Source organism: Syngnathoides biaculeatus, chromosome 16, assembly GCF_019802595.1.
Source record: "Syngnathoides biaculeatus isolate LvHL_M chromosome 16, ASM1980259v1, whole genome shotgun sequence".
Classification (NCBI taxonomy): domain Eukaryota; kingdom Metazoa; phylum Chordata; class Actinopteri; order Syngnathiformes; family Syngnathidae; genus Syngnathoides; species Syngnathoides biaculeatus.
Genome location: NC_084655.1, coordinates 3,390,772 through 3,418,161, shown reverse-complemented (window position 1 = coordinate 3,418,161; position 27,390 = coordinate 3,390,772). Strand labels below are relative to the sequence as shown.

Sequence of the window (27,390 nt, the reverse complement as noted above, 5' to 3'; positions counted from 1 at the left end):
GTTTCCCAGCTACGGCAGGCGGCTGTTGCAGGAAAGATGAACAAAGGTTCGTAAAGATTTAAGTAAATACGTGAATTGTTGTAATCTTAGTCTCAAATATGTAAAGTATAAATACTGTTTCGTATTTTAATCATTGTGGTACCCAGATACAAAAACATGAAATTTCCTGGTGTGTCATTCTACTACACGGTTTTTCACATTTTGTGGGGGATTCTGGTCCCCATTAACCCCGAAAAACGGGACAAAGACAGCAAATGTATTTGCATTTGCAAAATGAATTTATAAAGACGAAATACAATTAAAAGCAAGGCAGTATGTTAATAGCACCACTTTGACACATTCAATATGGCGACATCGACGTACTCATCAACGCACGTGTCATATAGATATGTTAAATAAAATATCTGCATTGGATGTTTGCGTCCAAGAGTTCCAGGACACATTTTTTGACGGACAGGTTTGTCAGCCAATACAAGCGTCCCACCATATCACTTCGCCATGAGTTGTTGACGTATAAAGCGGAAGTGTGATTGTCGCTTTTCCGGGTTGGTTTGGTAGTAGCAACTGAAGTTGTTTCGGAGGAGCAATGACTGTCTACCCGGTATCGTCTCTCAGGATGTCGGAGATCGCGGACCCGGTGGTCTTGTTTGAGCGCTACAGTACCGAGGACATCCGCGGCATCGAGCGTAAAGTTCGCGGGGAGATCGAACAAAAGAAGGAGGAACTGAGGCAAATGGTGGGGGAGCGCTACCGGGACTTGATTGACGCTGCAGACACCATTGGAGAAATGAGGGAGAGTTCAGGGAGTGTTGTCCAGTCCATCCAGGATATGTACCAGTACTGCCACCGTTTGAAACAAGGCAAAACCCTCGTGAACAGCCCAAAGCTGGAGGTGAACCGAATTTAGTGTTGCCCTGTTGTTCTTGTTTTTTTTCCCCCTGCACCTAAACCTTGAAGAATATCTTTTACAAATGAATGCAATCTGGATTATCGCAGGAATTCATAATTAAAATTACGTTTGATAATCCAACCGTAATTATGACTGAAATGGAGAGTACGATATATTCGTTGTGGAAACCGCATTCCATAAAATATACCGGAAAGATATCTTAGGAATCAACCTCGAAGTGGGGACTCTCGCATGAAAAGTTGAGCGGGGCGCCACATTAACTGAACCCCATGGTTCTCGATTGAGAGCAGTTAAAGACATGCGCACTACAATTTTAGTTACTCTTCGCAAAAACCAATCTCATGGGCCGGCTCTGTTTGAGCCATAGTTGGATAAATTGTGCTTGGCTTTAGCAAAGCTTTTAGATTATGGTAAATGTCTAAAACTGAATAGCCTTGGTAACATAATGGGTATTCATAATTATGGAAATTATAATTCAAGATAAAATAGTATTTATAGATTATTACTCTATAAGGAGAAGACAATTATTTTGAGCCTCTATAGTGCTCCACCAGCGCCATCTGGTGAGGCCAGGCCCCTTGGCCTCAAATGCAGAGATGTCACTGCAGCCTAGTCGTCTCTCCTAGCTTGTCTTTTTCAGCGTCCTACTAGTTTGCTGAGTTGGCCATATAGTAAGAGTGTATGACGTTATTTCGTGACTGAACCTACATTTATCTCGTTCAGGAAATTGGGAACATATTCTCATTTGCGATGCAAATTTGGCTGCAGATAGCAAAGTTAAATAAAGAAAACTAAGAGCAAATGCAAAAATTACTTCACAGTGTGATGTAGACAAAACTGTACTTAAACTAAAGGTAAAACATACAGCCAACATAAAATAATCTTAAGACCATCATAAATAAATAAATATCATCTCCAATTAAAATATTCCATAGCTCTCGTCACATTGGGACTTCACATCCAAGGGGTGCAGAGATTTTATTTCCTGTTTTTTTGCACTTGTTGAATAAGGCGGAGTAGTGGAAGAACTATGTTACTATTGGTTCACTAGTAGACATCCATGCTCCAAGTGAACCTGTTGAACACTGGTAGAATTTTAAGATCTAACTATTAGTGCTGGTAGGACACTGATTTCCCTCACTTGTAACATGTAGTTATTGTGCTCGTGAGCTGAAACGTCATGTTCTACTATTTGGCCCTTGTCATATTACTAGCGTTCCAGATTACAGTTACTCACATTTGAAAAATGTAGCCAGTATGGTCAGTCATGCCTGCAGATATAAACTTACGGGTCTGGTCCACCAGTCATGCACCGCAGATATATAGTTGCGAGCAATGATCCCTCTAATTTTTTTACGTGTATGAGCAAACACACTAAGGTTGTGAGCACTCCTTTTGACCACTTTGAGCAACATCAGACGTATGCACTGTGGTCGATCAGTGTCATCCATTGAAGTTACATGGCTCATTAAAAGGTTGAGATTAAATTCTCATCAGAAAATTTTCAAGAACAATTTTATTTATGCTAACTTCCACTGAAAATGTCAACAAAAAAATTACAATACAAATACATACCAAGCCAACTATAAATGTCGCTTCCAACTTTTTTTTTTTTTTTTTTTTTTTTTTTTTTAAACCCACAATGATATCCCCGTCTGTTTTTCTTGGTGTAAAACTGAGTTATTGCTTGCGGAATATCTTTCTCAATGCATGTTGATAGCTCAATGATCCTCCCAAGTTTTAGAGTTAATGTTATGTTGCCTCCTATATTTAAAATACAGAATTAGCTTTTTGGGCAATGTATCGTATGTGCTTTCATTCTCAATCAGGGTGTACCAAGGTGGATTTTAACATTATACACCATCTCATCCTGTACTTTCTACTTTGGCTTCAGACCAGACGTTTTCTACTCAAAAAAGAGAAAATCTCGTCCAGTTTCAGGACTTTTTCTTCTATTATTCACATACCCTGGTGTTTTTAATTATGAGTGTACCCCTTTAAAATGGAGGGGGGCGGTGTCAAGTAAACTAGGAAATAGAGTGTGGCCCGGTGTGGCGGAGCAGCAGGTATTTGTAAGAGGAAATGTGCTGCCATGTTTGGGGAAAAAAAGAAAAGAGGCTGTGGTTCACTGCGTTGGATTGGTTTTCATGTGCACTGAGGGTGTGCGACAAGTACGCAATTGCGCAGTGGCGCAGCTTAGAGGGAACATTGGTCAAGACTACACAAAATAAGCGGCGTCTTTCACTATGTATTTCTACTCGTAACAAATTTTACACGCATGATTTTTCATGCTTGACTGTGCAGATTTGTGAGTGCGATGGCGCGTGGGCGCATACACGCCCCTCAAATCACAGTGACTGAGATTGTCTTACTAGTGAGGAAAAAAAAGCGTAGTATTACGGAAAATTCAGCGCACTCGTATGATCTTGAATTAATGCGTAAATACAATACAATCATTTGTCTTTTCAAAGAAATTGCCATTGTATGAAGCGACACAGTGCGCTATTCGCTAGTACATCTGCCTCACAGTCCTGAGGTCCTGGATTCAGATCCTACCTCCCTTGTGTGGGTTTTCAATGGGTATTCACCGAAGTACCCAGAAAAGTTTTGTGTCAATCAAATTGTGAAATAATTTGTTTGCTTTTAGTTTAATTTATTTTACTCTGCTGTCTGCAGCCAGGTCGGCATTGGGAGAGAATAATGAGAAACATGACAAAATAATGTTCTCAATAATAATTAGATGGTGTTTTCCTTCTCAAATTCCAAACACATGCATGGTAGGATACTTGAAATATTTGATGTGAATGCGAGTGGGAACGGTCGTTTGTTCAGTTCAGGGTGTACCCAAACTTATTTTAGCTCGGTGCCAGCACACCCTCATTCCAACTAGGGTAAGCTTTACAGAAAATGGAGGGATGGATGGTATTGTATGGCAGACAAGGTGAATGAGTTTTTTTTTTTTTTTTTTGTAAACTTGCTTGGAAGGTGGTTTGCTAACCTGTACCATGCAATTAAACATATCATTGCCATATTGTACATTCAAGTGTTTGGGAAATAGGAAGAGTGCCATAAATGCAAAAGGTTTAAATATGGTTGGCATCGTTTGAATTTGAGTGATTCCGATTGCCCCTTCTTGTTCTATATTTCGATTCCAGTTCCATATGATTCTCAGTTCCGATTCTTTTATGGGGCTGGGTCAGAAACGTTTACATAGTTTAAATAAAGGGTGTCCAAATTATGAACATCCATTTTCTTAGCAGTCGTCAGCATCCACTAAAATAAATTTAACTCTGGGTTCTTTATATCCAGTATCAATATAAAAACCATGAACTAAAAAGTAATTTATGTGGAAATGACCCAAATGTCTTAATATACCTGTATTAATCTTTAATCTAAAACTTAAATTTAGCATTGTTAAAATAATTATTTTGGACCTTCTCATCAAATGGTTTGTATGTACAGGTTTTACTTTACTTACTGTTTTAAGATTGTAGCGTTTTATTTTGAAAGGTACGCAACGGAACGCAGTATTTTGACACAAAAAGTAACTTCACAGCACAGGTGTTTTTTGTTTGTTTTTAAATGTAAATATATGCTATAAAATGCTGATTCCCGATTTTGACCGATGAGGCACAAGGTTAGTGCTTGTGATAAAGTGATTGTTGGTTTTGTGATATGTTTATGTGAATTGTCTCCCAATTAATTGTGATGTAAAGTTGCAATGGTGAAGTTTTACTTTTTGTGTGTTTAGCTTTTGTTGTTAATTGTCACTTTTGTTGGTTTGAAGATGAAAATAAATGCTAAAAAGTATCACTGCAAAAGTGCAAGCAACTGTTTAGCTTGTTAGGCATCTCATTATTGGCATAGATGTATTTTACTGTTTTAGTCACCCAGCTGACTGAGAGTTGACTTAACTGGATCTTTGCACAGTATAGGATGAAGCTTAAAGCGCGTTATATTGCTGCCCATCGTGGAAAGCCTCCTTTGCAAAATATAATCTTATTGTCTTGCACTGAGTTGATTGGTCATTAATTTTAACAAAGACACATTTTTGTTTGCCACTCCCGCAGTTGGGCCCAAGCACGTCTTCATGGTCGTTCTTTGTTGGTTTATCGCAACTTCATTTTGGGATCGGTGGACTGTTGGCATCGAAACTGGTATTGAAAATGTTTGAATTTGAATGGTTTCTGGACAGCCAAAACATTTGTCCTAGTTGCACCCCCCCGATCAGATAACTTCTAACAACTGATAAAGGCAATAAATTTGGCTGTTATTTTAGTGGAAAAAAAAAAAACCCAAGATCTGACGTTCCTGACACATCCCAAATGAAAGAGACCCCAGGAACGACCCAGGATACGTTGGAGAGACTGTCTTTCGGCTGGCCTGGGAACGGCTCGGTATCCCTCCGGAAGAGCTCGATGAAGTGTCGATTTAAGTCGATTTTTGGACAGAATCTCCAGGTGGAGCCGAGGCGTAGAGTGTGTCTGGTTTAGTAGCCTTAGCATTGCATCTCTGCTCGTTGCATATGATGTGTTCATGAGTATTGAAAGAATTGAGCGGGAGATCGACAGACTGATCGGTGCATCGTCTGCAGTGATGTGGACTTTGTATCGGTCCGTTGTGGAGCGAGCTAAGGCGAAGCTCTTAATTTACCAATCAATTTATGTTCTTACCCTCATTTATGGCCACGAGCTGTGGGTCATGACGGAAAGAATAAGATCCCACATACAAGCTTCCGCAGGGTGTCCGGGCTCTCCCTTAGAGAGAGGGTGAGAAGCTTGGTCATCCGGGAGGGGCTCAGCATCGAGCCGCTGCTCCTCTGTATTGAGAGGAGCCAGGTGAGGTGGCTGGGGCATGTGATCTGAATGCCTCCCGGACGTCTCCCTGGTGAGGTGTTCTGGGCCTGTCCCACCAGAAAGAGTCCCCGGGGACGACCCAGGACATGCTGGAGGGACTGTCTCTTGGCTGGCTTGGGAAACGCCTCGGCATCCCTCTGGAAGAAGTAGCTGGGGTATCCCTGCTGAAGCTACTTCCCTCGTGACCCGACTCAGTAAAGTGGTAGAAAAGGGATGGATGGATGGATCAGTCCGGCTTTTGATACAGTAGATCATAATATACTAATGAACAGGTTGTAAATGTGGTTAGGACTAAATACAGTATAATAGTCATTAAATGGTTCAGTTCCTACCTGGAGGAAAGGAGCTACTTTGTAATCATTGGAAGTGCTCAATCTCAACACATGGCAATGACCAAAGGGGTCCCTCAAGGGTTAGTTCTTGGACCCCTCATTGACTGGTAATACCCAAGACCAAAAAGCCCAACAGAAGTTATGTGAGGTCATGTGACTTTGTGTCATTTGGTAAACTAGACTTAAACATCATGGGTGTTTAAATTGGATTGGCACAAACAGCGACCGGTGGGAAAGTCGAAGCTGTAGTCTTGTGCACCAAACAGTTGTTAAAAATCAACCAAGCAATACAATAATAGATGAATACAAGTAGAGAGCAACATTGAGATCATTGTAACGGATTAAAAGTAACGTTGCCTCTTAACAGCAACTTCTCTCTATTCTCGTCAATATCTGTGACAATGCAATCAAATCCAGTGCAGCTCCTGAGGGCACAGGCTGCACGTCAGGCCAATGTGCTTCCATATTACTCTCCTCTGGAGTAATATTCACAATTATATCTGTGTGTGGATGATGGATGTGTGGAGTGGATCTGGCTGCCGGCATTCAAGGAGTATGAAATAGTAACCATTAATAGTGCTCATTCTCAACAAATGCCAATGACGTGGGCTCCCTCAAGGGTAAGTTCTCGGACCCTTCCTGTTCAGCCTGTATATGTTACCCCTGGGTCATATTCTTCAGAAGTTTAGATTTGACTATCATAGCTATGCAAATTACAGTTATATCTTAGCAGTGTCTCCAGATGACTACAGTTCACTGTCTAAAGCAGATAATTAACTGGATGAGACAAACTGTTCCTCAACTAAAACAACAAAACTGAGAGAGTTTTTGGGAATAAAGAAAAGATTGCTGTTAGTAAATACCTCGACTCACTATCTTTAAAAACCAAGTCTGAAACCGATTTCCGATAGATTCCAACCTGACTTTCAACATCCATCCATCCATCCATTTTCTTCACCGCTTATCCTCACGAGGGTCGCAGGGAGTGCTGGAGCCTATCCCTGCTGTCAACAGCCAAGAGGTGAGGCACACCCTTAACTGGTTTCCAGCCAATTACAGGGCACATAGAGACAAACAGTCGCACTCACAATCATACCTAGGGGCAATTCAGAGTGTCCAGTTAATGTTGCATGTTTTTGGACTGTGGGAGGAAACCAGAGTACCCGAACAAAACCCACACAGGCACACGGAGAACATGCAAACTCCACACAGGGAGGGCTGGGATTGAACCCGGGACCTCAGATCTGTGAGGCCAATGCTTTACCAGCTATACCACTGTGGCGCTCTATAATAAAGCCATCATATAAATAATGTATACAGTATGTGTACAACAAAAGAACATGATAATCCTATGTAAATTGAGGATATAAGATTAAGTTGTTTAACAAAGTTTCCAAATGCTGTTTTATTGAGGTGATTTCAACATAATTCTTAAAAGCATCATGGATGAATGGCCTCCTGGTCCATCAAAATAGAAAAACCACTTACTAACTAACTAGCTAGCTTTAATTTACCTGGCTAATTTCCAAAAAGAATGAAGTCAACATACAGTCGACCCCGCAGGCACGGGCAGAACATGCAAACTCCACACAGCCAGGTCTGGGATTGAATCCAGAACTGTGAGGCCAATGCTTTACCAGCTTTCAACAGTTATATCAAATCAATTGCTAAAACTGTCTTTTGCCATCTGAAGAACATATCCAGAGTGAAAACTTGCATGTCAAGCTGATCAGGAGAAGCCAATCCATGGTTTTCTCTCAAGTAGACGTGACTAAAGTGGTCTTGTAACTCGACTCCCTAACAAGAGTATTAAACAGCTGCAGCCCATTCAGAATGTTGCAGCTCTGGTTCTGACCAGAATAAAAAGGTTCAGAACATACTGCTCCAATTCTAAAGTCTTTACAACAGCTTCTAGTCGGCTTTAGAATAAACTTTAATGTTCTGCTTCTGGCCTATGCTAATGAAATACAAACCCAGTAGGGCACTGATATCGACAGACTCGCGTCAAATAGTGGAGTGCAGAGTCCAAAGCAATCATGGTGAAGCACCATTTAACCATTATGCTGCACACAAATTAAATAAGTTGCCAACAGAATTGATAACAGCCCCAAATGTGAATATTTTTAAATCCAGCTGAAAGAAAAAACAAACTCTTTTTCTCATGGTTTTTAGAGTATTTCTACTTTTTCAATTATATTTCTTGCATTGTACAGAGTTTTATTGTACATTTTCATTTTTTCTCCTTTATTTTTTTCCTCACTTTTAAATTTTCTTTGTGTATTTATGTTTTTAATTGTGCAAAGCACATTGCGTTTGCTCTGTGTATGAAATGCGCTATACAAATAACTTAGCTTTGATTACAGATGGACAATTTTATGAACTTGCATGTTTTTGGAATATGAGAGGAAGCCTGAGAATGTTTTAGTTTGTTAGTGCACATTAAGCACAAAAGCCCATTTATTTGTTTTAATTCCACATTAGTTAGTTCATTTATTTTTAATGGTCAACTTAAAACATTTTTAATTGTGATCAATGAACTGAATTTGTTCAATTTTGGAATCGTGAAGTGCTTTGAATTAGTTTGCTTAGAAAATTAACTTTCTTAACATGACCTGCATTGGTCTTTTTTATTTTCTTGCTGGACACACACAGTGAATGTGCTGATGACTTAGACCTTTCTAGCTGAGGGTCACAGTCGACATGTTGCTCAAAATAGGGAAAACTGTGCAGAGTAATTTCTCTATATGGAAGATGAATGGAGAGTTCTACAAAAGACAACCACAATTGGAACAGATGTACAATGATAGCTCCAGCAAGACAACCCCCATTCCAACACAAGCCTTGTATTGATCACATCTAACAAAGAGCTGTCACTAATAGTCTTGTTGATACTGGGGTTTGTGGTGCAAACTTTAATTTGAAAATAATATCAATTTAAGTTGAGGTCTGAATTTTGACCAGGGAATGTTTTCTATTTGGTTTGTATTGAAAAACAATTAAGTGCCTCTTTCAAGAGTTAACACCATTCATATCTATGTCTATTGTTTTATTCAGGTGTGCACTAACATCAGTTTGAATAAAAAAATGTGTGTGTGTGGAGGGGGGAGGGCAAATATTTCATATGAATTAATGACAAAGCCTCTAATATATATATATATATATATATATATATATTTTTTTTAATCAAGTCCCACCAATTGACTCTCTGTATTTATAGGGGCAGTGGCATGAGAAGTTTTACACCATGGCTTCTCAGATCAAGCTCCTCTTGGAGATTCCTGAGCGCATTTGGAGTGCAATGGAGGCCTCCCAGTATCTTCAGGCAACTCGTCTCTACCTCCTATGTTGCCATCTGCACAGTCTTCTTCAGGTGGAATCTGCCACAGGGGGTCACTACAGTCCTGCCCTGGCTCGCTTCCCCATCCTTGTTCGACAAGTAGCCACAACAAGTCACTTTAGGTACATGATGCTTTTTCATTCACCTTTGTTGTGGCAAAAGTTAATTGACAATAGTTATCACTGAGAATGATAATTCACTCTTCTCATCAGAATGGTATAATGTAATGGTTTCCCAAAACAGTTTTCCACACATTCATCCATAAAACAGCAAAGGATTAACTCTTAATTTTGATTGTTGTATTTTTTTGCGACCCTTATTCCAAAGAGAGACCTGTTAATCACAATTGGAATCATCTTTATTGAAGTTTGTTGGAAACATACAAGGAATTTGTCTTTGGTAGTTGGAGGCGCTCTAGTATGAAATACATGACAAAAAAACAGGCAGTCAATTGAAACCTAATGGCCTTGAGGTGACCATCGCGGAGCAATAAGGGTGGCTGGTCGTAATCTGGCAATGATGGATTTTTATTTATTTTTTTGACAATTGTGCAAAGGATGCAGAGTCCTTTAGGATGTAGAGCAGGCTACTTGTAAATGAAAAATGACAATAACACATTGACCAAGAAATTTATGCAGTTTATAGTAAGTAGTCGTGCAGTCATGTGGGACAATGTTGATTGTCCAAGTGTTAAAGATATTCCTCATTTGATTTCGCAAATAGAGTAGATGGTACTCATGTTCGAGAGGCCGGTATGGATCAACAACAGATGGGCAGATGGTGCAGTGTGGTGAGACTATAACAGTGAGTGGACAAGTAATGTATGATATATAGAGTAATCCCTCGTTCTGACGTCACTTCCAGCACGCCGCTGTTATATTGCTTTTGTTTCGCTGGTGTAGCATCCTCTCCTCGACAAGAAGAACTTTTGCTCGCGAGGAGAATGCGAGAGGTGTCTCTCTCACCATCTCCAGCTCGTTTTGACCACATCACCACAAATCTTTTTTGTTTCCTTTGGGTGGTCCGAAACGTAACAAAAAAAGCAAACGTGCGTCAATGTAAGCATATTAAGCATAGCAAAAGAGCATTCAAAGCAAAGCAAGACCGCAAATATGAGATAACTTTATGTACAATTAATCCATTGAATCCAACACCCTGTAAAAGGATATAACCACGTCAACACAATTGAATTACCCTTCATAAGTTTGAAAGAGACCCTGTTCGTTGTGAAAAATGGATTGCACGGGTGCAGAGGACGAGAGCTTCGTGGGTTCCAAATAACAGGTAGGTGAGTATACAGCTCCAAAAAAAAAATTGTTTGGGGCGGACCATGTAATCGGTCTCTCTCATAATGTAGCAAAAGATCCGCGTATGAAATGTGTTGATGTGCGCATACAGCTACTAAAAAATATAATAGTTTGGGGTGGACCACGTTACGTAACAAAAGATCCGCGTATGAAATGTGTCGATGTCTGCGTCGCCCAGCCAACAATGTCTCGATAGTGTTCATCACGTACTGCGGCGACTTTGAACATACCCCTAAAAGCAACATAGCTCCAAGCTCCACCTCCTCCTTATATGCCACCGGGCGCCGAAACTCAGCCACCGGCTGTGGCACCGCGTACGGCGGTCACAGCTTCTGCGAAGGCTGCGCGTCGGGCTTTGCGACGGGGGCGGCTCTGAAGAACCCAGCCGAGAATGCGTTACTCAGTCGCGTGCGCGCACAAAGCGCCCCGGCTCGACTGTGACTAAAGCAGCACCGCTCGGCTTTGTCATAAGCCACACGGGCCGGATGCGATGGCTCATCTCCGCCGCGGGAGTGGATTGTATGGGATGCGGTTTGGCCGTGATCGAATATCATCTGAAAATGGCTCGAAACAATAGTGTAATATTGCCCTGAGGGCTCGAAACAATAGTGTAACATTGCCCCGGTAACTTCACTCGGTTGTGTGGTCTTGTCCTTTTTGAAAAGAGCTTCGGTGTCAGAAGGGACATCTGAAAAATGCAAATATCTCTGTTGTTTGGCTTCCATAGTAGCAAGCACTGCGCGTTTTCAACGGCGGAAGTGACGATGACGTCAAGAACAGAGGGCGTGACTAATATGGCGACCACTTGGATGTCGAGGGACACTCAATTGCACAACTTTGTGCTTGGATGACGCGCTCTCCGCTCCTTTTTTTTTTTCGTATAGACATAGAAGTGAATAATGTTATGTATTTTTCATTACAATATCTATTTTAGAATGTTTATAGGGATGACACCCGGGCTTTAAACGTTAATAATAATTACAACAGAACAACTTCTTTAACATGTTTTGCTGTACGGTGTAGAAATTCTAGGATATATTTTCGTGTATATTCTGTATCTATACTATAATATGTATAATGTGGGGAAAGGGACAATTTTAGATGTATTTTTACTGAATATTTCACTTAATTCATTTGTCTTGAGATAAGATGGCATATTTTAATGACACATGGGATTTTGTGCTATCCAGTGATAGGAGGATGGGGAGGCAAAAAATCTCGGCTTGGCCCTTGGGGAACTTCTGCCATTTTTTTTTTTTTTTTTTGGTCAGGATTTAGAAATTTTACTTTCAATTTTTGTCTGAATTTTGTTCAGAGATATCGCCAGAATGCACCACAGCCATACATTTTTTCAAAAATTTCACGTGGGGGCATGGCCCCGGACTCCCCTAGCAGGACTTCACACCTTCAGTGCTTGCATTTGTATTTTCAGGAATTTTCACAAATGTCCACTTTCATCTCTACATATTGTAGCATGCTTTTCAACCTTTTCATTACTATAAGCCACATTCTCAAGGGGGTGAATCCCTTATTGCAGATTGAGGTTCTTCATCACACTTTTCGCTTACTTATTAAAAGTTATTGAAGCAGTTTTATGGATTACCACATAATTTTTTTATGTCGTGCACCGTTGATTCATTCACGCCATAATGGCAAAAGCGTAACTTCTGCCATCTTTGATCAATACCAAATGTTTTAGTTTTTTGACAATCCATCAGCTCCCTCCTCTTCCTCATTGTGACCAGGCCGTTTTTTTGTAATCCACTGTCCACAAAGCGAAAACGGCTCGCTTTTCAAAATTCTCATCAAATCGGGTGCTTCGGCGACAGCTTTAATATTAACCCACCTGTCACGCACACACTCTCTCTCTCTCTCTCTCTCTCTTTCTTTCTTTCTCTCTCTCTCTCCTCTCTCTCTCTCTCTCTCTCTCTCTCTCTCTCTCTCTCTCTCTCTCTCTCTCTCTCTCTCTCTCTCTCTCTCTCTCTCTCTATGCGGGGCTCCTTAAAGTGTATGGAATGTCTAATTTCTAATGCAAATTATCGTATCTAGATGAAAATACATGTTCAACTGTGCCATAAAACGCATAACCTTTTTGATGTTTTTACAAAAAAAAACTGTTTATGAATTAAAGTCTGTGAACTTTAACCTAGTTTCACGTGTCTGAAAAACGCGTGTGGCTGATCTCTGACGTCACTGTAGGTAAACACATTGTACTGCAGATGTTTTTTTTTTCATACAAGCACAGACAGATCCATCAAGCTGTACAATGAGCGGCCGGGTGGTTGCATACCTATTTACTAAATACACGGCGTTCGCACAATTTAAAAAATAAAACGAAAACTTCGTATATACATTCAGGATATCGGAGCCTTTGATATTTATCAGTTTATGACTAACAAAACCAAACCAAAGTGGTCATTGCTCAAAATATCGGAAAATTCATCGTCGTTCTTATGATGTATTCCAATGCTCGCCATTGTCACCAGTTCTGACGTCATGTTCGTACTCGGCTGTTTCCACTTCGTTTCCATCTTTTTCTGGCAAATCCAGCAATGTGTGATAATTTTTTGCCGATAATTGAAAAATAAAAATGTTTCCTTCATAACAGATTTCTGATTCAAATTCTGCATAAAAAAATTATAATATTAGCAAAAAGGTGCATTGAGGACCTTCCATACACTTTAAAGTGATATAGTACGTCAGTCACTCACATTTGAAAAATGTATGGGTGTGGTCACTCATGCTCGCAGATATAAAGTAAAGGGTGTGGTCCACCAGTCATGCCTGCAGATAAAGTTGCGGGTGTGATTAGGGATGGAATCTCAAGACCTTAGCTACCATAACTGTAAATTTAAAATAAAATAAACAAATACATAACTAAAATAGAAAACAAAAATTTCTAACTCAGAAATGTTACTTTCCAATTTCAACTGATATTAGTAGAACATGATGAAAAACAGTATTTCAAATTTTGCGTCAATAATAGTTCTCGAACTTTACCTGAAGAAAAGTTAAATGCACTGGCCTGTCAAGGAATAAACAGGAACGGTCTATACCGGCATTGTTTTGAAAATGCTGAAAGTTTAGTTCAACATAATCTGCGTTAGCGGCAACAAGCTAGTGATACATTGTAACAAACATTCCTCTCTGCAATTGTAATATATTGTTATAATCTAGCGTAATTTAGAGTGGTACCTATTGTCAATCCATTGATGAAAGCTATCAGTAGATGATCTATATCTCCTAAAGTGTGTAGAAGGAAAAGTTGTCAGCTTCAAGATAACGCGTACACGGGGAAAATGACCGTTCGCATTTAGATATGTGGACAGACTAATCAAAGTAAATTACAATCTCATACTTATTATAGTTAGATACTTAAACATTACCTGTGTTATATCCTATATATTTTCAGTGTAACTGAATTTCCTTTGACATGGCTCATGATGTTGATGACCTTCGACGTAAATGCGCTCACCGTACGTAAAGAAGCTCTGCACATGGGCTTTTGGCATAACTCATGGCCCTAGTTAGCCTTTTTTCATCACTAGCCATTTCTTTTAGCCAAAATAAATTTTCCATTACCCACTTTTCTATAATCATAGCCAAAAAATAGCCAATCACATGCTGGTCAAACTGCGGTCTACTAACATGACTAATACTCTTGTTCTTCAGGTGACATGCATACAAATAACTTTCAGATGTAAATGTGATACAAGGAATTATATTTTTATTGGTAACTGAATCTAATAAACATTAAGAATGACAGATGTGTCATAAAATAAAAAAGGTTTCTCAATCCTCTTCTATACTCCTGACTGTAGAAAACACTGTACATCACTAAGTTTTTCCATTATTCCTGCCATAAAAAATTCTCCTCTTTTTACTGCTCACCCATTTACAGAAACCTTTATCAAAATCAAACAATTCTTCTTCAGGGCCTTCAATTTTAAAGGTGCAATCTAATGAAATGCATGATTTTTAGTATGTCATTAATGAAAAAACAGCAGCCGATATGGGCCCATCCGTATTTTCACCACAAAACATGATTTTTGGATATGGCTTTTTGGAACTCCCGCCATGAAAACCCTCTCGAAGGATTTGTTCTCGAGAAGAAGCAGAAAGTGACGTACAGGGCAATAACCTACTCAAGCAATCTCGTACATTTGTACTAGTTTTACCTGCTGGAAGGTAGCTCGTTGTTCCTTCGTGTTAGCCAAAATCCTGGCTCGTTGTATTGCTGGATATTGCTCGAACACTCGGGAGGATGGATTCGCTCTTCATACTTTTCCAAAAGACCCGGTTTGTCGTGAAAAATGGATTGCGCAGGTGCAAAGGACAAGAGCTTCGTGGGTTCCAAATGACAGAAGGTGTATACAGCTATTAAAAAAACAATAGTTGGGGGGGGGGGTGTAATCCGTAAATCTGGGGTGCTAAATGTGTCTGTGCGGATCGGAAGGCTTTCGTACAGCTGCCACTGAAGGATGGCCTCCGCAGGCCCTGTCAACAAGGCTGCTTCGGCCGGGGTTGCTCGTCTCGGCTACAAACGATAGGGAGATATTGCACCGGTCACTTCACTCGGTTGTGAGATGTTCTCTTCTTCAAAAAAAAGCTTCCGTGTCAGAAGGTCCATGTTCGTCTCCTATAGTAGGTGGCACAGCTTATTTTCATTGGTGAATGTCCCAGTGTGACGTCGCGGACAGAAGATGCAGCCAATATGGCTACCGCTTGAATGTCGAATGAGACTACCACAACTTTGCACATGGATGACGCGCTCTCCGCTCATATTTATTTTTTTGTATAGACATTGAAGTGAATAATGTTATATGTATTTTTCATTCCAATATCTATTTTAGAATGTTTATTGGCATGACACTTGGGCTTTAATGATTAACAGTTCATTTACACTTTGTGTTTTGAGACTGTTCCTTCAGGATGTCTTTACAATGTTATGCCTGCTGAAGCCACGTTCTACATCAACTATGTCTTTGGAGTTGCAGCAAACTTGTGATCACCTGTCTGCTCATGCTTCACGAAGTCATCCAACTTCGGCGCCACCGATGATTTTCATGATAAAACTCAAGTATACAAGCAAGAAAAAACACAAATAATTGTATACTGGGGAGCAAAGAGCTGCTGCGCTAGTGTGCGCCACCATTTGCCACGTCGAAAATCCAAGTGAAGGAGTACAATGGCTCTGTGGAGAATGCGTTCACACAGCCACGTCTCTGTAAAGAACATGGCAGCAGAATGTCCCAAGCGTGTCCATTTTATTGGGAACGGAGTGTAGATTCGCGAGGTGAATCGATGGGAACGCCAATCAGTGTCTTCTTGAGGACTGGGGTTTAAATCCCTGCCCCACATGTGTGGAATTTGTATGTTCTTTCCGTGCCTGCGTGGGTATTCATTCCGTACTCTGGTTTCCTCTCGAATGGTTAAAAAAAAATAAAATAAATAAAGGTGCGGTAGGTTGATCAAAGACTATTTAAATGACTGGTAAGTATGAATTTGAGGGTGCCCACAATTTAATTCATGACTACAAATCTTTTTTTTTTTTCCCCGATATATAATAACGAGGGCGGCACGGTGGATCATCTGGTAAAGCGTTGGCCTCACAGTTCTGAGGTCCTGGGTTCAATCCCAGACCCGCCTGTGTGGAGTTTGCATGTTCTCCCCATGCCTGTGTGGGTTTTCTCCAAGCACTCGGTTTCCTCCCACGTCCCAAAAACATGTAACATTAATTGGACACTCTAAATTGCCCCTAGGTGTGATTGTGAGTGCGACTGTTTGTCTCTATGTCCTCTGTGATTGGCGGGCAACCAGTTCAGGGTGTACCCTGCCTACTGCTCGTTGACAGCTGGGATAGGCTCCAGCACTCCCCATGACCCTCGTGAGGGTAAGCGGACAAAGAAAATGGATGGATGGATATAATAACGAATACTTCAAGTTATAACTTTTTTTTTCAGATCCACCATTCTTTTAGACAGCAAGTCCATGCTGCGGGGTCGAGCAGTGTCAGACCTGGCTATTGCCGAGGCCCTCCTGTCCATGATGCTGTTGGAGGACAGCTCCCCGCGCCAGGCACTTACTGATTTCTTGTTGGCACGGAAGGCCTCCATCCATCAGTTGCTGAACCAGCCACAACATGGTAGTATCACAGTATAAACGGCACATTTGCTCTCATACTATGGGTACTTTTCATTTCTTTTTTTGCAACCTACTCAGTTCTCAATCCTCACCCTTCCATTTACAGGTGTATTGTGTATCTACTTTAGATAGATTGATATTGACATAGAGTGGCTGAAATATTTAACATGCCACCATTTTTCTGTCCAAATACATTTCCAAAGGTGAAATTGACCTGAAAATTTCACCAAAATTGGTAACAACCCATGTAAGCAATACATAAAAGGAAAGAAGAACAAATTAGATCAGAAATTAAGTTATATGCTATCATTTGAAATGAGACAGGGTAAAAGGATTGATTACGCCAACAGTTAATTTTATTACTTGTACATAAGCCGTTGTTTGGAATGATAGCTTCAAAATGCCTCCTGTATGGAGAAAAGTGTTGCATTGCTCTGGTGTGATTTCGGCCCATTCTTCCACAGTAGCAGTTTTCAAATCTCGGTTGTTCCATGGGATTCTTTTATGACCCTTGACTTATTTTTTTTCCATAAATTTTCAATTGGGTGATTGGCTGGGCTATTCTTGCATCATTTTTTTCATTATTTTGAAACTGAGTGTTTCCTTGGCACTATCACTGTCCTCACCCGTTTAATTTTCATAATCCTCGCAGATGGCAGCAGATTTTTGTCTTTTGAATGTCTCTACATTTTCCCATTCATCCTTCAATAATGTGAAATTCTTCAGTACCATTTGCTGAAAAGCAGCCCCACACCATCATGTTCCCACTTCTGAACTTCACTGTTGGTATGGTGTTTTTAGGGTGATCCGCAGTGCTATTTCTCCTCCAATAGAGCTCTTGCACATGAGGTCACCATTTTCACGGCGCCATATTGACGGTCAAAAAGAGCTGCTCGACAGTGTGGGGAACATTGAACTGGAGCAGAATATACACAATGCCGGAGACTTGTTGTGCTGTTGGTTGTTACAACAGATGAGACAGATATTCAAAGAGATCATTCTATGGAATACCAGCTGAAAAGATGAGAAAAGATTGATGGATTTCGGCAGTTAAACCTGATAGACGGTGCCCAACCAAATACACAAGAAAATAAACCGGCGGTCGGAGTGATGTTGACGTAGGTTAACGTCTGGCTGCAACACACTTCTTTGGCTGAAGCCTATCCCAGTAGTTTATTTTCTTTTTTTAAATACGCATTGAACTCATTTGAGAACAATGCATAGTTAAAAAAAAACGTCTGTCACGGAGAGGTGTACTGAAGTTTAACGTGTGGCCGCAACACGCTTTGTGTATGGAGGAGCTGAGTCGCTGTCTTTGTTTTTTTTTTTTTTTAATCCAATCATGAATGCGAGTTTGTATAAAACCAGGGGTAATTTATTTAAATATTGGTATTTATATTGAAAAAATCTGAGTGGCTCCATCACTATGTGGGATTTATTTTTGATTCAGAACAGATCCAGTAACGAAGTATTTGTATGCGTCCAGACTTTTCCACGCTTTCAAACTCTTCAGTGTAAATCTTGACGACTTACTCACCAGATACATGTGTAGATCCAGTTGACAAGACAAGCGGAAGCGGGTTAACAGTCCACTTGTCGGCAAAAACATCGACTTCGGCATTTAATATGGGTCCTTTATGCCAAGTGACTCCTATTTTTCCACATACCTTCATTTATTATCATCACCTTCTAAATGTTTAACGATATCGGACAAAACTCTGGGCGTCTGTATGGTTGGATGATTGGCTTTCCACTTACGCAGTAAAGCGCTAATTGTGCTAACTGGAATGTTCAGAAACTTAAATATACACCTATAACCTTTGCCTTTGCTGTCCTTTTCAAAAAATTACTTTGTGATGGAGATGAGATGAAATGTGTTTTGACTCACATCTTGGCAATTAGACTTTTTGTAACTAGGACTGAACCAGCTGATATTTATTTGCACTGACAAGGGGCTCGATAAGGGGTCGGCGACCTACTGCGATGGGACTCTTTCATCCTTAGGTTGCCGCTCTGCATGGCTTGGGAAAATAAATTATGTGCCTCATTGAAGTATATTCGCCTCATGTCTTCTTATTCAGCCAAAGTTTTTAATTTCTTCCTTCAAACCTTGTGCAATTTCAGTGATCACCATTCGCCTTCTTCAGAGACGTTTTTGACAGCACTTGATGTCTCAGCAGGCAGTTTGACAGCTGGCATGCGCGGAAAGCCCAGCGACATAAAAAATGCACAATATTTGCACAAAGTATTTTGTTTGTTTAATTAATTGTAGTTGTAAATTGTAAGATTGTGATCTTGAAATATCAAAATACAATTTTATATATATATATATATATATATATATATATATATGCGGCGCGGTGCATCAGCTGGAGAGCGTTGGGCTCACAGTTCTGAGGTCGAGGGATCGATCCCAGCCCCGCGTGTGTGGAGTTTGCATGTTCTCCCTGTGCCTGCGTGGGTTTAATCCAGGTACTCCGGTTTTCTCCCACATCCCAAAAACATGCAACATTATTTGGACACTCTAAATTGCCCCTAGGTGTGATTGTGAGTGCGGCTGTTTGTCTCTATGTGCCCTGCGATTGGCTGGCAACCAGTTCAGGGTATACCCCGCCTACTGCCTATTGACAGCTGGGATAGGCTCCAGCACGCACCATAACCCTCGTGAGGATAGGTGGACAAAGAAAATGGATGGATGGCTATAATAACGAATACTTCAAGTTGTGATACAAGCTAACGGCCTCCACCACTGCTCACTTCGTTAGCCCTGGACGCCCAAGCTAGGCTAAAGGCCTCCGCCACCACCGAGGCTTGGCTAAAGGCCTCCCTGGACGTTGAAGCTCGGCTTGCGGCCTGCCGCCGGACCTCGTGGCCAGCCTTCGGTGGCGGCGGAGGGCTTTAGCCTAGCTTCGGCGTCCGGGGCTAACTGCCTTCGCCGCCTGGAACCTCGGCTCGCGGCTTCTGCCAGAGCTCTCTCGTCAGACTCCGTGTCATTCCCGTCCGAAGAACCATCCACGGCTGCCTGCCTGGAGCTCCTGTGGACCTTTGTTTACGCACTTCTGTCGCGCGTAGGCCTCCGAGTAGTCAGACTCAGCATTATTATGCCTGAAGAACCATCTGAATAGTCAACATTAATTACAGCCACAGGTAATGCAGCCCTATGGGGGCACAAACCAGTGCAATCTGGAGGCCGGTCCCAAGGCCGGATAAATGCAGAGGGTTGTGTCAGGAAGGGCATCCGGCGTAAAAACTGTGCCAAAGAAATATGAGCGTTCATCTAAAGAATCCCATACCGGATCGGTCGTGGCCCGGGTTAACAACGCCCGCCCCCGGCACTGCTAACCTGCAGGGCGTCGGTGGAAATTCAGCTACTGTGGGTCGAAGACAAAGAAGAGGAGGAAACCGGATCCAGCGTCAGAAGAAAAAGAGGAATGCACAGAGCCTACAACTAAGTGTAGGGACTTTGAATGTTGGGACTATGACAGGAAAAGCTCAGGAGTTGGTTGACATGATGATTAGGAGAAAGGTTGATATTCTGTGCATCCAAGAGAGCAGGTGGAAAGGTAGTAAGGCTAGAAGTTTGGGAGCAGGGTTTAAATTATTCTACCACTGAGTAGATGGGAAGAGAAATGGAGTAGGGGTTATTTTAAAGGAAGAGCTGGCTAAGAATGTCTTGGAGGTGAAAAGAGTATCAGATCGAGTGATGAGACTAAAATTTGAAATTGAGGGTGTTATGTATAATGTGGTTAGCGGCTATGCACCACAGGTAGGATGTGACCTTAGATTTGAAAGAGAAATTCTGGAAGGAACTAGATGAAGTAGTTCTGAGCATCCCAGACAGCGAGAGAGTTGTGATTGGTGCAGATTGTAATGGACATATTGGTAAAGGAAACAGGGGCGATGAAGAAGTGATGGGTAAGTACGGCATCCAGGAAAGGAACTTTGAAGGGCAGATGGTGGTGGACTTTGCAAAAAGGATGGAGATGGCTGTAGTGAACACTTATTTCCAGAAGAGGGAGGAACATATAGTGACCTACAAGAGCGGAGGTAGAACCACGCAGGTAGATTATATTTTGTGCAGACGATGTAATCTGAAGGAGGTTACTGACTGTAAAGTAGTGGTAGGAGAGAGTGTAGCTCGACAGCATAGGATGGTAGTATGTAGGATGATTCTGGTGGTGGGTAGGAAGATTAAGAAGACAAAGGTAGAGCAGAGAACCATGTGGTGGAAGCTGAGAAAGGAAGAATGTTGTGCGGCCTTTTGGAAAGAGGTGACACAAGCTCTCGATGGACAGCAGAAGCTACCGGAAGACTGGACGACTATAGCCAAGGTGATCAGAGAGACAGGCAGGAGAGTACTTGGTGTGTCTTCAACTAGGAAAGGGGAGAAGGAGACTTGGTGGTGGAACCCCATAATACAGGGAGTCATACAAGGAAAGAGATTAGCGAAGAAGAAGTGGGATACTGAGAGGACTGAGGAGAGGCGAAAGGAGTACATCGAGATGCGACGTAGGGCAAAGGTAGAGGTGGCAAAGGCTAAACAAGAGGCATATGAAGACATGTACACCAGGTTGGACACGAAAGAAGGAGAAAAGGATCTCTACAGGTTGGCCAGACAGAGGGATAGAGATGGGAAGGATGTGCAGAAGGTTAGGGTGATTAAGGATAGAGATGGAAATGTGTTGACTGGTGCCGGTAGTGTGCTAAATAGATGGAAAGAATACTTTGAGAAGTTGATGAATGAAGAAAATGAGAGAGAAGGAAGAGTTGAAGAGGCAAGAGTGATGGACCAGGAAGTGGAAATGATTACTAAGGGGGAAGTAAGAAAGGCACTACAAAGGATGAAAAATGGAAAGGCAGTTGGTCCTGATGACATACCGGTAGAGGTATGGAAGCAATTTGGAGAGATGGCTGTGGAGTTTTTGACCAACTTATTCAACAGAATACTAGCGGGCGAAAAGATGCCTGAAGAATGGAGGAAAAGTGTTCTAGTTCCCGTTTTTAAGAACAAAGGGGATGTTCAGAGCTGTGGGAACTATAGAGGAATAAAGTTGATGAGCCACACAATGAAGTTATGGGAAAGAGTAGTGGAGGATAGACTCAGGACAGAAGTAAGTATCTGCGAGCAACAGTATGGTTTCATGCCTAGAAAGAGTACCACAGATGCATTATTTGCCTTGAGGATCCTCGTGGAAAAGTACAGAGAAGGTCAGAAGGAGCTACATTGTGCCTTTGTGGATCTAGAGAAAGCCTATGACAGAGTACCAAGAGAGGAACTGTGGTACTGCATGCGTAAGTCTGGCGTGGCAGAGAAGTATGTTAAAATAGTACAGGACATGTATGATGGCAGCAGAACAATGGTGAGGTGTGCCTTAGGTGTGACAGAGGAATTTAAGGTGGAGGTGGGACTGCATCAGGGATCAGCTCTGAGCCCCTTCCTGTTTGCAGTGGTAATGGATAGGCTGACAGATGAGGTTAGACTGGAATCCCCTTGGACCATGATGTTCGCAGATGATATTGTGATATGCAGTGAAAGCAGGGAGGATGCAGAGGAACAATTAGAAAGATGGAGACATGCACTGGAAAGGAAAGGAATGAAGATTAGCCGAAGTAAAACAGAATATATGTGCGTGAATGAGAAAAGCGGAGGGGGAAGAGTGAGGCTACAGGGAGAAGAGATAGCGAGGGTGGACGACTTCAAATACTTGGGGTCAACAATACAGAGCAATGGAGAGTGTGGTCAGGAAGTGAAGAAACGGGTCCAAGCAGGTTGGAACAGCTGGCGAAAGGTGTCTGGTGTGTTATGTGACAGAAGAGTGTCTGCTAGGATGAAGGGCAAAGTTTACAAAACAGTGGTGAGGCCGGCCATGATGTACGGATTAGAGACGGTGGCACTGAAGAAACAACAGGAAGCTGAACTGGAGGTGGCAGAAATGAAGATGTTGAGGTCCTCGCTCGGAGTGACCAGGTTGGATAGGATTAGAAATGAGCTCATTAGAGGGACAGCCAAAGCTGGATGTTTTGGAGACAAGATTCGAGAGAGCAGACTTCGATGGTTTGGACATGTTCAGAGGCGAGAGAGTGAGTATATTGGTAGAAGGATGCTGAGGATGGAGCTCCCAGGTAAAAGAGCGAGAGGAAGACCAAAGAGAAGGTTTATGGATGAGGTGAGGGAAGACATGAGGGCAGTTGGGGTTAGAGAGGAAGATGCAGGAGATAGGCTAAGATGGCAAAAGATGACACGCTGTGGCGACCCCTAACGGGACAAGTCGAAAGGAAAAGAAGAAGAATTACAGCCACGGGTTCAAATCTGTATGGAAGTATTCCTCAGTCTTCCCGATCAATCGATACTGCTATTTCTTCATCACATGAGGATAAATCTGAGAAATCAGCACTGGGCATAATGGTGTCCGATGTAATCAAGCGTTTGGAACAGCACAGTACACGTCACATACGCCCACGTAGAGCATGTGACTTATGAAATTGACAGCGCCCCTTAAAATTCATAATTGTCGATTAAAACTCTTCTCAAAACACTATTAAATGACAGAGGATTTAACATCACATTGTCAAAATAGGGAACATATTACATGACCCATTGGATACACTGTAAATGCAAGCACTGGATTTCACCTTTAACAAGTTCCTGTGTCGTTCCGGGGTGATGGCTAACCTTAACATGATCATTTAGATACTCTCACGAGGTTAAATCTTGCGAGAAGCCCCAGACTGAGTTAGATTGCCAGCCATTTTATTTTGATTCAATTTTTTTAAATTGCTCCAGCATTTGTCTCCTTCTCACCTAGCCTCTTGCCAATTGACTTTCAGCCCATTACAGCCTTGTTGCTGGTAAACATTCTTGTCCCAGATGTCCTTAAGACGTTCTTGGGTCTTGCCCATGTTGGAGAGGTGGAGAAGTGTGTTTATACAGTGAACAAGTTTATATTAGGATTACTTTCCTAAAGTGAGACGAGTTCCCTATAGGAGCCAGAACTCTTTATTGTTGGGATAGGATAAAATAATTTAATCAATGAAATGAAAATACATTTTTATCTTTTTAAAAGAAAATATTATTCCCAATTTTCTTTTAAAATATTCCTTTATCCCACTGTTAATATAAACTTACCATTAAAATTATAGACCGCTCATGTCTTTGTCAGTCGGTCAGTAGATTAAATCAGTGAGGGATCAAATAATTATTACCTCCACTGTGTGGTTTTGAATGACTATTTACAAAATCTTTTTTCAGGTGCAGGTATCAAGGCCCAAGTGTGTAGCCTTGTGGAATTGCTGGTGACCACGTTGTTTCAGGCCTATGCCATTTTCTATATGCACCCTGAAGGGGGGCCCAGGCCAGGTGAAGGAAGCCTCAGCTCTGGCCTACTTTTTTCCATCCTGGAAAATGTCACCTCTTCTGCATCTGCAGGTACATATCAATGATGTCATTAGTCTATGATAAGTCAAGTGTTAAATGTCTCCATCATATTAAAACGTACAGTATATAACAGATAGTGGCATGCTACGGCTTTGGCTTTTCAATACAGCCCACCACACTTATCCACAAAAAAAAAAATCACAATCATTCATTCATTTGTTCCATCTTGTCCCCGCGATGCCAGCGTTCCCCCAGAAGATAGCGCACTGAACATTGGTGAATCTTTGTTGGAGTGTAGTGTAGTCTTTATTTCATTTCCTCTTCTCTGTTGCTCAAAGTCTCTTGCCACATCTTGTGGGGTAGGTACTTGCCTGTGTAGATTGGGATGAAGTCCCGAATTGGCCTTCCGAAGATGCACATTGCTGGGGATAAACGTGTCTCTCTGTCTGGTGTGTTGCGGAATTGAAGGATGGTGCTTTGAAACGCATCTCTCTTGAGGCTACCATTCCAACTATTGTTGTTGATGATCATCCTCTTTATGGTCTTCCCACCAATTTCTGCCCTGCTGTTGTTGTGAGGGAATGCTACAGATGAGAGGCAGAGATGAACTCCCCAGTTGCGCAGGAATGCCAATGTGCCTGTGGAAGTAAACTCCGGACCACCATCAGGTGAGAGCTTGTCACTGATACCAAATGTTGTGAATGTGCGCTTGAGGCTAGATATGAGGCCTTTGGATCCCCCATGTGCTCTTTCCCCGATGGGGCAGTTGCTGTACCTGTCGACAATCACCAGTAGTGGTGTCCGCCTTATTGGAAGAACTCTACCCAGATAGATTGAAAGGGGTGTTGGGGTTGCACTGGTGGGGTTGGAGGAGCACCTGGTTGTGATGGAGCTATACGATTGCAAGGGAGGCACCACATACGCATTTCACTGATTGATGAGGTCATACCTGGCCAGAAGAATGACGCATCAGCCTGAGAGCACATCTGGGAGACACCTAAATGGGCTGAGTGTAGTGCCCGGAGAACATTGTTACGTAGGCTGGGAGGAGTGATTATGCGGTCGTTTTATAGAGCTACACCATCAAAACCGACCAATTTGTCTCTGTATTGGTAATGGGGTCTGAGTTCTGTTGGCAGGTTGTCCTTTGCCTCAGGGAATCCATTTTCAATTAGGTCAATCAATTTGACCATTGAGTTGTCACTGTTTGTGGCCACACAAATATCGCTCTAGGTGATGGAGCTAACCCCTCCTAGAGAGTCCTCTTCTTCGCTAGGGTGCAATGTAGGGCTGTCTGGTCGGGCTCTGATGGCCATGAGGACACTGTGAGGCATGGTCGGGAGGTTGTTGTCAGAGGAGACTGGATTTGCATCATTGGACAGGCGAAGGTGATTGGCAGCCCCAACTAACGTGAGATAGTATCTGCAGCAATATGACGGATAACTTGAATGTGAGTGATATGGAATCTGTACTTCAATGATTTTTCTTTCAAGTTCCTCACTCGTGGGTTGGGGATTGCATCCGAGTTTCTATCACTGAACACCTTGAGAAGGGGTCTGTGATCGACCACAATGATCAGATTTGGGGCAGGCCAGAACAAAATGAGTTTTTTTCTAGGGCATCCACCACAGCTAGTACCTCTCCTTGAATAGGGGCATACCTTATTTCAGCCGATGAAGTAAAGCTGCTGCCCATTAAGTGTGACTTTCCAGCCTAGACTGCATCAGAATGGCTTGCTTGATATGCACACTCAATGTTTTTGAAGTTTCCAGAAGCCAATGCAAGACACGTTTGCTTTCTTTTGTTGAATATTTCCACGCCTCTTTGTATTTCCTGGATTATGATGGTCTTGAAGTCTTCAAAGAGGTTGCCCATATGTTAAGTCCCCTTGAATGGTGTGTTGGGTTGTAGCAGAATGGGAAACTGTTGCATTCCCTCTGCTGATGCAAAAGCATATGCTACTTGGTTTACAAGTCCAGACCAACTTCCCACATCAGTGATGGTGCAAGCTTTGGGGAATCCCTTGATCATCTTCAGAACCTCTGAGCATGAACGAACAGTTGTGGGGGTGATTTTTATGCCTGCGAAATTGACGGTTTCTTTGGCAAATGAAAATTTTGATGGGTTGAGGATGATACCATTTCGTCTAACCCTAACCGCTTGGAAGAAGAGACCACATGATTGTGTCATCCATAACATTTATTTTGTTGTCAATGTCACTAAAGATTTCATCAAATTACCTGGTGTATGCGTCTCCAGTTGCTACGTATCCCCGAGGGCACACTGGATACCTGTACCGGCCCTAGGGTGTGATGAAGGTTGCCAGGTGCCTGTCCTGTCGAGTGCGATGCTATAGTAGCCGTTCCAGGCATCAAATGTGCTTTCCTTGTGTTCCGCGGGACGATCTGGACTTGGAAGGATGATTGAGTGTGGTGTGTCCATTTCGCTACCTGGCGATTCAAAGCTTGGAAGCCAACAGTCTACCGAAGTTCACTAGATTTCTTTGTGCAGACGACCATTCGATGACACCATGAAACTGGGGTTCCAATTGGGACAGGCTCTATGACACCAAGCTGAACATCCTGATCAAGGCCGGCCTTCACCTGTTTTTGCCAGTGGACTGGTACTGGGATTGGTGTGTGGTATGCTACGAGTGTGCCATCTGTGTCTACAATAAGTCTCATGGGGGGTCCTGACATCATGGGCAGCTTTTGATGTTCACAGATGTTTAATGTGCTACTTTTATAAGAGTCTAACATTGCTCTATTTTTTCTCTGTTTTCTTCAGTGGCTGGAAAGGGTAGGGGTGTAGGGAGAGGTGGTTGGGTTTGGTGGAGTGGACAGTTGCAACAGTCTTCATCAGGGCTCATCATCAGTATCACTGTGCGGGGCAGAAGAGTCTGTTATGACTAACTCGGTGGAGGGAAATGAGCAGGTATAATGCCTAGATCCCTACAGGCATCCATGGATAGGAAGAATTTGTCTGTTGATTGGGAAATGTCTGGCGTGTTCAATGAAGCGGATGGTTTCATCAAGGGACATCTCTTCATTGGCCTGGCCAAGCACGTCGAGGGGGATATCATCATCTGCAAGGTAGACTATCAGGGTGTCTCTGATCATTTGATCGCTA

At 42.1% G+C, this 27,390-nt stretch overlaps 1 protein-coding gene across 1 annotated transcript in view; it reads left to right on the top strand.

Moving 5' to 3' along the window:
- Nucleotides 1-504: 504 nt before the first annotated feature.
- The window catches only part of cog1 (component of oligomeric golgi complex 1), a 67,980-nt gene continuing 41,094 nt past the window's right edge, over nt 505-27,390 (top strand). Inside the window, exons 1-4 of the mRNA XM_061846162.1 lie at nt 505-892; nt 9,316-9,557; nt 16,706-16,887; nt 24,136-24,312. Of these exons, the coding sequence (XP_061702146.1) occupies nt 587-892; nt 9,316-9,557; nt 16,706-16,887; nt 24,136-24,312 (907 nt within the window). The 5' untranslated portion in view covers nt 505-586. The remainder of the gene's footprint in view (nt 893-9,315; nt 9,558-16,705; nt 16,888-24,135; nt 24,313-27,390) is intronic.